The sequence below is a fragment of the Choristoneura fumiferana genome, chromosome 25, assembly GCF_025370935.1.
Source record: "Choristoneura fumiferana chromosome 25, NRCan_CFum_1, whole genome shotgun sequence".
NCBI lineage: Eukaryota > Metazoa > Arthropoda > Insecta > Lepidoptera > Tortricidae > Choristoneura > Choristoneura fumiferana.
The window spans coordinates 8109880-8124358 of NC_133496.1; the positions used below are offsets into that span (position 1 = coordinate 8109880).

At 36.2% G+C, this 14479-nt stretch overlaps 1 protein-coding gene and 1 long non-coding RNA gene across 2 annotated transcripts; both read left to right on the plus strand.

Moving 5' to 3' along the window:
- The first annotated feature begins 1470 nt into the window (after nucleotides 1–1470).
- LOC141442222 (uncharacterized) lies at nucleotides 1471–9056 on the plus strand. The gene is made up of 10 exons (XM_074107146.1): nucleotides 1471–1649; nucleotides 2620–2714; nucleotides 3148–3293; nucleotides 3500–3579; nucleotides 4278–4495; nucleotides 5083–5256; nucleotides 5893–6072; nucleotides 6876–7048; nucleotides 8074–8154; nucleotides 8909–9056. Exons 1-10 carry the CDS (start codon nucleotides 1601–1603, stop codon nucleotides 9030–9032), a joined length of 1320 nt encoding a protein of 439 aa, XP_073963247.1. The 5' UTR covers nucleotides 1471–1600; the 3' UTR covers nucleotides 9033–9056.
- Nucleotides 9057–10159: 1103 nt separating this feature from the next.
- Nucleotides 10160–11142, plus strand: LOC141442162 (uncharacterized). The gene is made up of 2 exons (XR_012452897.1): nucleotides 10160–10241; nucleotides 10995–11142. It is a non-coding gene; the product is annotated as an uncharacterized lncRNA (long non-coding RNA).
- Nucleotides 11143–14479: the final 3337 nt, after the last annotated feature.

The following is a 14479-nucleotide window of genomic DNA, read 5'->3' on the forward strand; positions in this document are numbered from 1 at the left end:
GGTAAAGCTTTCTTTAATATTAATCCTCTTGCTACTATTTATAGCGCCGCCTATTTTACACTTTTCGACTGATACTTGCACAGGGTCATGTGTTGCCGCCTATTGCTTACCCGTGTCTTCTGCACTGCTTAACTATGTGTTGGTTTTCATTACAGAGTTATTGTAGGTATTGTATGTGACCTTCCCTCTACACTCTATAGTTTGTGTTTCAATGATGTGTTTACCTGTTACACCGGCCGACGTGTAAAGAACGAGATCAACCGTATAACAAACATATTATAGTTGTGTTAGATATACAACTTCCCACGTCCGCGGAGCAGCTATTCAAGCTGGTGCAGCAGCAGAGGCGGTGGATAAACTCAAAATAAACAAATATAAAGTTCTCGGCCCTCAATACAGCTTTGTTCCATTCGGGGTTGAGACCTTAGGTCCGTGGGGGCCGAGCGCAAAAAATCTTTACAAAGAATTATCCAAACGGTTTTCGAATACCACAGGGGACCGTAGAGCTGGCAACTTCCTTGCACAACGTATCAGCATTGCTATACAGCGAGGAAATGCTGCCAACATCTTTGGGTCCACGCCGCGGAGGGATACTTTTTTTTTTCTAGTTATAGTTTAGTTATTATTTTGTTTTACTTTTAATAACAATTAATGTTAAAACTTGAAGGTATTAGTGTTACTTACTAGTTTAATGTTCAGTGTTAGTTTAAATTTATAATGTGGTTCCACTGAAAATCAGCGTCATAGTACCACGTGGCATGACCATAACAAGAACGAGACCAAATCTTGCAAGTTCATATTGACTCACTTCTAGTGGTTGGATTTACTTGAAATTTTGTATACATAATGTTAGTTGGATGACAATGTAAGTACATGCAGTCAGCAAAAAAGCTTATTTTTTTTCAAAAAACATTTTTTTTAACTAACACTATTGTTTATTACATGTGTATTTTTGCAATTGTATTGAAGGTAGTTTTCGAAAATAAAGATTATCTATTATTAATTAATATATACGAAAATAGGTGAATTGGCTATTCCCCGTTATCTCCGAAAGTACTGAATTTATTTGCAGAAAAAAATACAAACAATATTAAATAATGATATTAATGATATATTCGTTAAATAAAAAGAAAAAAATGAGTTACAACATTCGTAAGAATGAAAATTCAATCTTGTTTATTATAATGCGTCGGTACATAATACAAAGTAACTAAAATAAAAGTAGGTATTTTTTGCGTATTTATTAGACTCTAATAATAAGAGTACTTATTTCACTTAAATGTTTGCTACTTTACATCGCGTGGTTTCTATTGTTTTTTATACTTAAGGCCTGTTGAAACTGACAGTTCATTTTACTGATCCGTAATAAATAAAGATTATAAAAACAATACTAGTACTCGTGTAAGTAATTATTAATATTAATAAAACATACTCGGCCGGGCAATAAAACTCGGAATACTCGTTAATCGTAAAACTCGACGATCATTCGTTGCTAACTCGTAATCTCATACTGAATAGCAACCAATCACAAATTCAATCTTGCGTGAAATTATAGTTTGGTCAATTTATTTCTTTTCCAGAAGTCGGCAGAACGTGAAACATGACAGCGTGTTTTTATTTTTTAATTATTTTTTGTTTGTGTCCAGCTGGTACGTATTGTTTTATTAGTACTAAACTTTATCCGTGGCTTTGCTCGCGCAAACAATTAAATCCGACAGTTGAAATGAAATTTCAAGATTTTCCCTAATTCCCAAAAATTACGTCGTGGATTTCATTAACGTTGCACATAAAACAATTGTGCCAAATGTCATGGTAATGACTCCAGGCCAACCGGTTGAGATTTCGATGTACCTATTATGTCGATCCTATGGTTATCGGGATAAAAAGTACACTACCTATGTGTTATTTCAGATCTCCAGCTCTACATACCAAATTTCATCCAAATTCTTCTAGTAGTTTAAGCGTGAAAGATAACAAACATACACACACATACTCACGAACTGTCGCGTTTATAATATTAGTGGGATTAGTAGGACTACTGAATTCCCCCCTCCCCCCCCCTTTCGGCTTCTCGGTATATTGAAGAAAAGAGAAACCGTAAGCAATAAATTTTAATGAATTTCAATTGTACCACATGCACGCACACCATATTGTTTTATAAAATCCTTCCATTCTACCTGACTCATTTCTCCAGAAGTCTTACAGTATAATGTCCTAAACTTTCGTGATTTTACGCTAACACACACAAGTAATATTTACCTCAACGTTTCGGCAACATTACAGTGGCCGTGGTCACGAGTAGACTGAAGTGTGGGGTGTCAAGTCTGCCTAGCAGCGCTTGACACCCCAAACAAATATTACTCGTGTGTGTTAGCGTGATAAGTCCTGTGAGTATTTTGACTATGAGTCTTACAGTAGTTTAAATCAAAGAACCATTTTACTTACCGTATAGTCGAAAAAATTTAATTACATACCAGGGTGGAACCTTTTTGGTGTAAATGCCATGTTTGCCAAAGAAATAATACAAGAATTCATTGTGATAAGGTTCCGTCCTGATTGTGATTTAGTTTCCCTGACCGCACTAACCTCGATGCATAACAATTTTTTAAACGAATTTAGAATCCCGCAATCTACAAAAGCCAATCGAAGAAGTTTTAAACCAGACAAGGAGGATTTTAAATGGACGCGAGGTCGGCGAGACCATGCCTTACATGGTGAGCACACATATGTTTTAAGTGGGGAAGAAAGAAACATGTGAGCAAAACACAATACAACAATTACAAATTGTTATTTTAATCATTGGTTAACATTCTACTTAGGTAGGTATAGAAGAATATTTGATTGAGCTGTTCAGAAGTTTCCATTAAAAAATATTTTTTAATATCTACTTACAAGTTTTTTCGCTGACTACTTTTTGTTAATTGTACTTGCATTGCCATCCAACTTAAGGAGCAGCCACACCGCTGCTTAAAAAACGGTGACGGTACTACGGAATCGCGGTGACGCATCGTATGCGCATCGTTTTTCAACCGACTTCAAAAAGGAGGTTCTCAATTCGATTGTATTATATGTATGAAACATTTGGGAAAAAACAATTCAGCGAAAAGGTAGAATACCAGTGTTTGAAACTGTCTATCGTCCCCTCAGGTTTACCTCCGTCCAGCTCTCAGCCCTCCTCCGGCGGACGCCAACTGGCTTTGCGGCGGAGTCATCATCCACCCACGCTACATCCTGACTTCAGCGGCCTGCATTGAAGACGTGAAGCATTTCTACGTCATCTCAGGAACTCATAGGTGCTTCAGATTTATCATCAAAATTCACATATTCTCGATTAGTGAATTATGATTTGGCTATTCATAAAATTACACTTGGTTCTTAATTTCATAAACTATCGTACACTCCCTCTCACTCTCTTATTTACGAATACTATTAGCGTGAGCGAGGCTCCATGACACGAAGTTAAAATTTCGAACTTTGTAGTATAATGCTTGCTCTACAGATGGATACCGCTCCACGACAAAAGTGACCCCTGCATTGTAAACGGTGCCAAGAAAGCTGTTTGGAAATGTGTTCCTAAAAGTAAGTAAGTAAGATTTTATGAAAGGAGATATTTATGATAGGTACTTTCAATGGGTATAGTAGGCCACATTGTCAAAAAACATGGCTGGCTGTGCAAACGCGTAATACTATTGGAATTGAGGCCATTGGATCGGAAAAGACCACGGAGAAGGCCATGTATGCGGTGAAAAGATGTCGTAGAAGTGGCGGGCAGAAACTTAAAGACGCCTACATTTTTTTTGATGGATTTTGATTGGTTGATGAAAGTTAAAAAGAAGAAGAATATAATTGTAACAAAAAGAACGATTTCAAAGAAATTCGTTTGGAGTGATATTTTTCCTCTGATCAAACGTGACATAATATAGCCAGCTAAATAAAAAAAGAAACTTCAATATGGATAATAAATGACAAAGTTCTGAAGTTGGTTCTAGAAGTAGACCAGAGGCCTTAGTAATGTCTAACACACTCGGAATCACAGTCGTTTTCACCACTTCTTTCTTTCACTGTGTGTAAGACGAGGGTAGAAAGAGATGGTGACTGCGATAACGAACGTCAACACGTTAGACAATACGTTCTCAGCACTAAAACATCTGTGTTATTAGTAAATGGAAAACTAGGAACCCTGACTGGTAGCTGAGAGCATAAATGAGGTGAAACTAAAAGAATACTAAGTAGGTGAGAAGAGAACAACTGATAATCTTCTGATAAATTTTCTACAGGTTATGTGTTTGACGGCAATGACTTCAACAACATCCGTTGGATGGTGAACGATATAGCAGTCGTTAAAGTTGAAGAGGATTTCAACTTCAAAAGACGTATTAAAGGCTGTGACTTCATCCCAAAGATGGTTAGCTACAATAATCAGAGCCTTGATCTTGAGAAACCTGGGACAACAGCTTCGGTTGCTGGTTGGGGGTCAAAGGATCGGTATGGCGACGTAAGTTCAGGTATCACTGTCTTATTGATAAATGTCGCTGCAGTCTTAGCATAATGTTTCGATAAGCTTTTGGGATGCAAAATTTTGATATTTGGCATGAACTTTTAAGTGAAGGAAACATCTTGGAGAAAACTGTGCACTCAAACCAGTTCAATAGTGTATGAAGCTCTCATTCCCTATTAGTTACCCGTGGGAACTACAGCCCTCGCTCTCTTATTCTGAAACGAAACCAGTAAAGACAGTGCGTGCTTTGTGGCTGGAGATGTTAAAAGCTCTCACTCAATTTATCCCCTTTTATTGCTGGCTCATTTCTTCCGTTCAACATTGCGGTTCCAGTCAGACCTTTAAGAATACAGCCCAAGTAATGTCTGCCCTTCACTAAAAAAACTTCACTTTCACTATTGAGTGAAAATGGAGATAACGGGTTGAGTGGACCTAGTAACTAGCTTCGAACTTCTTATTTAGTTGGAGTACATTTATGGAGTCGTCATTGCGATTTAAACCCAGTCCGTACGTCCACTCCGCTGGCAGTGGAATATGGGCGCAAAGTTTAACAGCACTTTGGATTGAACAAAAATATTTTTCAGGCGTCAGAGAGGATATCCGGCAACTCTCCGAACCTACTTGAGACTGATGTGGTAATTCTTTCCAAGAAGAATTGCAAGAAGCGCTGGCCAGAGCGTTACCACTACATAATCGATGGATATATGATCTGCGGAAAAGATGGGCTTGATAGCGAAAACATGAATCAACTTTGCACTGTACGACTCTGAACTACCCTCCCTCTTTATCTTGCTCTTCCGCTAGCGTACGTGCAACACAGCACTGAAAGAGCGACACCTTTCTTTATGTATCATGCAGACCCGTCCTCCTCCACTTAGATGAACACCATAAGTCACACGGACCTAACTATCACAAAAATCTAACGTGTTTTGAACTTTGAACATGAAACTACCTTGAGACGCATATTAAATGATAATTTACCGGATAACTCACGTCTGAAATCATATTTAGCTCGAGTGCGCGTGCTGCAGCAGCCGCCTAGTTGCGTTGCTCCCAGATGAAGAGTTACGGATTAGCCTGAAACATGTCGAGCTAAGCTTGATTTCAGACGTGAGTTATCCGATAAATTATCATTTAATATGTGTTTTGAACTCTGGGAATAGTTAAAACCAGCATACACACAACCGTTCTGAAAAGCACGAATGACGAACGAGTGAAAGAAAGGAAGAAAGAAAATAATTTATTTATAACAGCAATGACACATTACACAGTGACTTATATGTGTCGATAGATATAGAAGTGGAGGCGGGTTCTGCAATGATAAGACATAGCTGTCTTGCACTTGCAGAAGAATAAGGTAAAGCGGTAAGATAAGGTAGAGGGTTTGATTCCAGGAAAACGAAGTGAATTGCAAGGAGATGCTTTATTCTGACACGGAGGAAGAGGAAGAAGAGAACCCTGATGTCAAACGTAGGCTCATAGCAAATCCTGAAATCTTCGAGATGAATCCGAAACTCAATGCCAACGAAACGAGAAGAGCGAAGAGCACAGTAGTTTCGGGAGGGTTTTGTGAGGTTTGTTATCTAAATAGAACATAATACTACGGGATTTCGATAGATAAATACACAGATTTATTTATTTCTAAATGAAAATCACACATTAAATTTTATACGTGTCAATAATATAAGGGAAACACAAAAATATTGGCAAGGAAATAAAATTACAATAAAACGTAAGGTAAATAGAAACAACATCAATTAAAATATCAATAAAAATGACAATGGGAAAAATCAGTTTATTAAAGTCAATATCAAAGAGCTTAAAAGTCCTTATGTACTTACATATTACAGGTAGGTATTAAAGTGACTATACCAGGTGGTCTATTTAGGTGTATTGCTTTACATAAATAGTAACCTAACCTTCATTATATCTGCTACAGCAGAGCGAGCAATAATCGCTCTACGGTACTAGAAATAGAGTCGTATCTGATACACGCTTTCTTGTGTCAGATATGGATGCTAGTGACTATACATAGGTACAACAAAAAGTTGAAAAACCCCCGACTGTGTCACTTCAAAGTTCAATATCTCAAAAATGGCTAAACCGAGTTTGATAAAACATGTCTAAGAACCATCACTAGAAAACCTGCTTTCAAATAAAAAAAAGCATTCAAATCGGTCCACACGTTTAAGAGCTACGGTGCCACAGACAGACACATAGCGGTCAAACGTATAACACCCCTCTTTTAGTGTCGGGGGTCAAAAATTATATTTGCAAGTGAGCGTAATAAAAACGTTGAAATTAGGCAAACAAGCCACTCTACGGCGACTTTCTAGGCTCTCAATGTCCCAGCTATGAACTTCTGCGCTGATTCCAGAACGATCACGGAGGCCCGCTGATCGTGGGCCACGGGACCACTGCAGTAGTGATCGGGATCATCTCGGCATCCCTCACCAAAGACATCACACAGAAGTGCTACGGACCCTTCCTGTATACCAGCGTCTATCAGAACAGGCATCTCATAAACTGCGCTATTTATAAAGAGATGGGGTCAGTATAAACATATCGTCACTAAAATCTCACATCTTAAATCAATACCTCAACAAAATTCAAGTCAAGGTGCACTCAGAAAAATTATCCATTTTGAAATACGAGTACGATACGAGTTTTTTTTAAAGTAGTGACTTTATATTGATTCCTGTTTTTCCATCGTATTTTCTCGGAAAAGTTCGTTTATCTTGCTTTCTCAACTAGTCTCATTTATCTTGCTTTCTCAACTAGCTTACTGAAGTTTACTGAAACTGGTTGAGATAAAAGATAGATCTTTCGGAATTTTTCAGATTAAATACGACGGCAAAACATTATAATATTCACTATATCTCGCACCTTGAGAATGAGACTGTCACTAAACAAAATTTGTCAACTTGCAAAATTAAACTATGCGTTAAAATTCTTTCAGTGTCATTTTGAGAGACGACGAATTTTGTTTAATGACAGTCTCATTCTCAAGGCGCGATCTGTACTTCAGGATGAATATAAATGTTCAATCAATCAAATCAGCCCATATCCACCCTCTGCTGAGTGAAGGCCTCTGTTCACGCCACTTTGCCCGGTCCTGTGCCAGACTCATCCACAGTTTACCAACCAACCGACTGCCGCATGTCATCCGACCAACGATATCAATGTAAATTTTCTTCCACAATCAATGCCAGTTTTTGGCCTATCCAGCTATCAATGGGAATTGGTTTTTTATTGTATTTTCCTTAGTTTTTACATCACCAAAGAAAACCCTATAATTCTTTTTGAATCACCGTCTCTGCAATAATCCATTCTGAGCAGTTATCTTCTGCAGTCTGAGCTAGGAAAAATTATTTTTGTAGGTAGTTCGCAATATTCAAAAGAAATTGCCAAACAATACCCACAAGCTTTTACTTTTAACACAACACACACACAAACATCACGCCTGTATTCCCAAATGGGGTAGGCAGAGCACACGAAACGTTACCACATCGGAGCCACTTTTAGCAATTTTAGGTTACTTTTAACAACGTTTAATTATGTTGATTTTCTTTAAGGGTCACTTGCAAAAAACTGTTGCGGAGCACCAATACTCTAATTGCAGAGTCGCGTTATGACTGGAGTTCACATCCTGACGGGTAACATAATATCTTATTAAATAATTAGTTAGCTTCGTAAGTAAAAAAAAAACCTACTTTTCCGTCAGATTTTAAGAAAATATTGGACACTTAATTTTATTTTGGCAATCAAACAAAAAATGATAAAGCGTACCGAACGCGTTAAAGTTCAAGAATGGGGGTCCGTGACCCCAAGCCGTGCTAAAATGTATCGCACGGGGTGACGTCACGCGGTAAGTACCTAGTAGTAAGTCACTGGCTATATCTTCATATTTTTTGTTTGCTTGACAAAAGAAAATAAAACCAGCCAAGTGCGAGTCGGACTTGCGCTCGAAGGGTTCCGTACCATTATCTATACAACATTAAACATTAGCCAAAAACGGCAAAAAATCACGTTTGTTGTATGGCAGCCCCCTTAAATATTTATTTTATTTTAATTTAATTATTTTTAAATATTCTGTGATCGAGACAAAAACGGTAAAAAAGTCACATTTGTAAAATAGTTTCCCTTAAACCACTTAAAAAATATTTTATTCTGTTTTTAGTAATTTTTATTATAGCGCAACAGAAATACATCATCTGGGAAAATTTCAACTGTCTAGCTATCTCGATTCATGAGATACACATACATACAGACGGACGAACAGTGGAGTCTTAGTAATAGGGTCCCCCGTTTTACCCTTTGGTTACGGAACCCTAAAAAGATGTATGTGTAGGTACCCTGCGCCGTGATATGAAAATCATGATTATTTTAAAAATTATATTGTTTTCACAGGCCTGAGAAAAACGACGACCACCAAGAAATGGCTTTCATGCGTTCCCATAGCGCAGTCCCATTTTTAAAACCAGCAGACATAACTACGGAAAATCCTGAAGCAGTCGTGGCCGTCACCGTTTGAATTAAATAAATTAATTAACTCTTACGATTTGTGGGTTTTATTGAATAGTGAAAAATAATATTATTATAGTGACGGAAACATTTTATAGAATAGAATAGAATAGAATTCATTTATTTGGTGTTAAAAAAGTTTGTACATGAAATCTTAATCTAAATACAACAGTAATTAACAAAACACCAAAATGGATGCCACTCAGCAAATGCCGATGTCTGAATTTCTTCAGTCATGGCGCTGGTTTTCAGGGCAACCAAGGATACAACAGAAAAATTAAAACTAGGCTAGACTAAACATGTGGAGAGAGAAGTCATAGGTAAATTAAATGTGCAACAAAATAGTAGCAACTAGGCATTATACAGATCAATCAGGGTTCCAACTTCACGCAACGTCATACAAAGTGCAAGATTTGCATGAATAAAGTGAATGAGTGCCTAAAACTCAGTAAGTGCCCACGTCGGCTATTATTTAATAAATAACACGCAATATACCGCACTCGCCTACTATTACATAAAAGTGGGTTTTCCAATAGTGGCATAATATAAGTTCATTGTATTTATATTGTTTCGATTATATTAATAAAAAAAAAAAAAATATATATACAATAACTTAGAACTAAAACTACTTACTCTAATCCTAAAAATCATAATAAATAAATAATAGTAATAAATATCACGGGACAATTCACACTAATTGACCTAGTCCCAAAGTAAGCTTAGCAAAGCTTGTGTTATGGGTACTAAGCAACGGATAAATATAATTATATAGATAGATACATACTTAAATACATATTAAACACCCAAGACCCGAGAACAAACATTCGTATTTTTCATACAAATATTTGCCCCGACGCGGGAATCGAACACGATAATATTTACAGCTTTTGCTGTTGAAACTTTGGGTCCATGGAGTTCGGAGCTAGGAAAAATATTTTTGTAGGTAGTTCGCAATATTCAAAAGAAATTGCCAAACAATACCCACAAGCTTTTACTTTTAACACAACACACACACAAACATCACGCCTGTATTCCCAAATGGGGTAGGCAGAGCACACGAAACGTTACCACATCGGAGCCACTTTTAGCAATTTTAGGTTACTTTTAACAACGTTTAATTATGTTGATTTTCTTTAAGGGTCACTTGCAAAAAACTGTTGCGGAGCACCAATACTCTAATTGCAGAGTCGCGTTATGACTGGAGTTCACATCCTGACGGGTAACATAATATCTTATTAAATAATTAGTTAGCTTCGTAAGTAAAAAAAAAACCTACTTTTCCGTCAGATTTTAAGAAAATATTTATTTTGGCAATCAAACAAAAAATGATAAAGCGTACCGAACGCGTCAAAGTTCAGGAATGGAGGTCCGTGACCCCAAGCCGTGCTAAAATGTATCGCACGCGGTGACGTCACGCGGTAAGTACCTAGTAGTAAGTCACTGGCTATATCTTCATATTTTTTGTTTGCTTGACAAAAGAAAATAAAACCAGCCAAGTGCGAGTCGGACTTGCGCTCGAAGGGTTCCGTAGCATTATCTATACAACATTAAACATTAGCAAAAAACGGCAAAAAAAACACGTTTGTTGTATGGGAGCCCCCTTAAATATTTATTTTATTTTAATTTAATTATTTTTAAATATTCTGTGATCGAGACAAAAACGGTAAAAAAGTCACATTTGTAAAATAGTTTCCCTTAAACCACTTAAGCCCCACTTAAAAAATATTTTATTCTGTTTTTAGTAATTTTTATTATAGCGCAACAGAAATACATCATCTGGGAAAATTTCAACTGTCTATAGCTATCTCGATTCATGAGATACACATACACAGTCGGACGAACAGTGGAGTCTTAGTAATAGGGTCCCCCGTTTTACCCTTTGGTTACGGAACCCTAAAAAGATGTATGTGTAGGTACCCTGCGCCGTGATATGAAAATCATGATTATTTTAAAAATTATATTGTTTTCACAGGCCTGAGAAAAACGACGACCACCAAGAAATGGCTTTCATGCGTTCCCATAGCGCAGTCCCATTTTTAAAACCAGCAGACATAACTACGGAAAATCCTGAAGCAGTCGTGGCCGTCACCGTTTGAATTAAATAAATTAATTAACTCTTACGATTTGTGGGTTTTATTGAATAGTGAAAAATAATATTATTATAGTGACGGAAACATTTTATAGAATAGAATAGAATAGAATTCATTTATTTGGTGTTAAAAAAGTTTGTACATGAAATCTTAATCTAAATACAACAGTAATTAACAAAACACCAAAATGGATGCCACTCAGCAAATGCCGATGTCTGAATTTCTTCAGTCATGGCGCTGGTTTTCAGGGCAACCAAGGATACAACAGAAAAATTAAAACTAGGCTAGACTAAACATGTGGAGAGAGAAGTCATAGGTAAATTAAATGCGCAACAAAATAGTAGCAACTAGGCATTATACAGATCAATCAGGGTTCCAACTTCACGCAACGTCATACAAAGTGCAAGATTTGCATGAATAAAGTAAATGAGTGCCTAAATCTGAGTGGGTGCCCACGTCGACTATTATTTAATAAATAACACCCAATATATACAATAACTAACAAAAATAAATAAAAATAGAACTAAAACTACTTACTCTAATCCTAAAAATCATAATAAATAAATAATAGTAATAAATATCACGGGACAATTCACACTAATTGACCTAGTCCCAAAGTAAGCTTAGCAAAGCTTGTGTTATGGGTACTAAGCAACGGATAAATATAATTATATAGATAGATACATACTTAAATACATATTAAACACCCAAGACCCGAGAACAAACATTCGTATTTTTCATACAAATATTTGCCCCGACACGGGAATCGAACCCGATAATATTTACAGCTTTTGCTGTTGAAACTTTGGGTCCATGGAGTTCGGACGCTCACAAACTTTTTGGACAAATAAAAAAAATCTATTCGAAATTACCAATGACCATAGGGCTGGTGCATTTCTCGCCCAACGTATTGGAATCACGATCCAGCGCGGAAATGCAGCCAGCCTTATGGGCACTCTTCCTCAGGGACAAGATTTGGGCGAACTGTATATATAGTTAATTTATTTTTAGGATAGTTTAGTGTAACCTCAATTGTTCCTTTTTAATTAATGTTTATGACCTCTTTAAAAAATGTATTTTCATTTGATATACAACAATTTGACAATGCAATTTATCTTAAAAAACAAACTTATTTCTATTGTTATTAATTCGATTTGATGTACTTTGGGTTAGGTTAGGTTAGGTTTATTTTACAAAAAAGTTCTGTGAAGCTCCTATCCTTTGATATTATAAATATCAAATGTTGTTACATCGATCATTGCACACCCCGTCGGGTTGGTGGTTTAATTCCTAAACCATTTAAATTTTTCTGTTTTTTTTTCTAATGAGTTCTTATTTCGGCGTAGGCACTTTCCAAAGGGTTTCTAGAAATCAAGTGCCTACCCAGTAAAATTTCCAAGTTTGAATATAATATCATATAACGGGTGAAGTAAGTACGTGAATGTCAATGATTATGGAAGCTTCTGGGAGATCGGAGAATTTTTGAATGATGAGGCTACGCATACAAGAGAGGATTATAACCCAAAAGCCCGCAGGAGACATGCTTCTCGAGCGCTGATTTAGGAGTGTCATTTATTAGGGTTCTGTACCCAAAAGGTGCCAACGGAATTCTATTACTAAGACTCCGCTGTCCGTCTGTCTGTCCGTCCGTCTGTCACAGGGCTCTATCTCTTGAGTCGTAATAGTTAGACACTTGAAATTTTCACAGATTATGTATTACTGTGGCCGCTGTAACAACAAATACTAAAAACATAATAAAATAAATATTTAAGGGGGCTCCCATACAATACACGTGATTGTCAGAAACGCGTCAGTGTAGTGTGGTGGTGGTCGTTTGTGTGATTCGGACGATATCAATGGACGAGTGATAAATTAAGTCCATCTATTGCACTTTCAGCCGAGACTTTACAGTACTTTTCACGCATACTGCAAGGAAATAAATAAAAAATCTCACAATATTGAAAATACGAATACTTACGCAAAATCAAATCTTCAAAATACGAACACATCTTCCCCGTTTTTTTAATTCTTTTTTCAATTCTCTCAGGAGGGTTTCCTCTCGTTTTCCTTGTTCCTATTTCAAAATTACATAGACCCGTTTTTCAGAATTCCATAAGTTCTGACATTTATTTATTTAACAAAAAAGAAACCCGTTCCGAATATCCTATACCTAATATTAAAAATGCGAAAGTATGTGTTTTTCTTTCACGCTAAAACGGCTGGACGGATTTGGATGAAATTTGGTATATAGAAGCTTGACATCTGAAATAACACATAGACTACTTTTTATCCCGATATTTCCACGGGAATTTTGTAAAATCCCGGAATTTTAATTCAACGTGCAAAGCTGCGAGCAAACAGTGTTTAACTAAGATGAAATATGAGAAGTAACGCATATTGATCGATTTGATGAAAACAATATGGTGGTTAAAACTATCCATATTATTCGTAATGTTTGTATAATGAATTCAGACCTTATAATGCGACATTTCCGAGCAGTGGCGTAAAAAGGTGTATTTCTTTGTCGTTAATCTTTTCTCGCCAATCTTATTAAATATTATTTACGGATGACTATCTGCTTCGATTCAGGTTATTTAAATAAGGACCGATAAAAACCTCTTTAGTAAATACGTTTAAGCACTGGCCACACGCATTCAAATGGCATTACTTGTGATTTTATGTATATTGATACATTACGGATGAAGATGAAATGAAAATTGTTAAAAAGGAGATGGGGTTTATGGCAATGCACCAAGAGCGTCAGTACCTATTGCCGACACACCTCATATAGAAATGGAAACACAGTAATGGAGATGCATTTATCTTATTTTAACATTGGTGAAGTATTTGTTTTATTTTAATTCGTAACATTTTAATAAAAAATGCTTTATTTATTTGTGTTTAATATCTCGAATCGTTAAAGATTTGTAAATGTAAAAAGATAATTTTATGAAACATTTGTTTTAATTTTATTATTTAATTAGGTACTTGTCAACTATTCTTGTTTAATATTAGATATATTTTAATATTTAGTAATTATTAATAAGCACGCGGTGCAGTACTTAACACACTTTTAACATCGACCAGTAGGTACCTATACATATGTTATATTATATATACAGTGTGGAAAAATAAGTCGGGCCCTGGAGGGAAACTACCTTAAATCCTTAAGTTGACTCAATTTACTTAATGGAGACATTTCTTTATTTTTATAAAGAAACAAAACTGCATTCAAAGATTTTCTAAAACTCGCTTGCCTCGCCCGGGACTCGAACTAACTAAAATTAAACTAAACAAACAAACACTCGCTATTTTATTATACTAATCCGTAGGATTATTATTCAGGATAAAACTTCTCTAGAATATC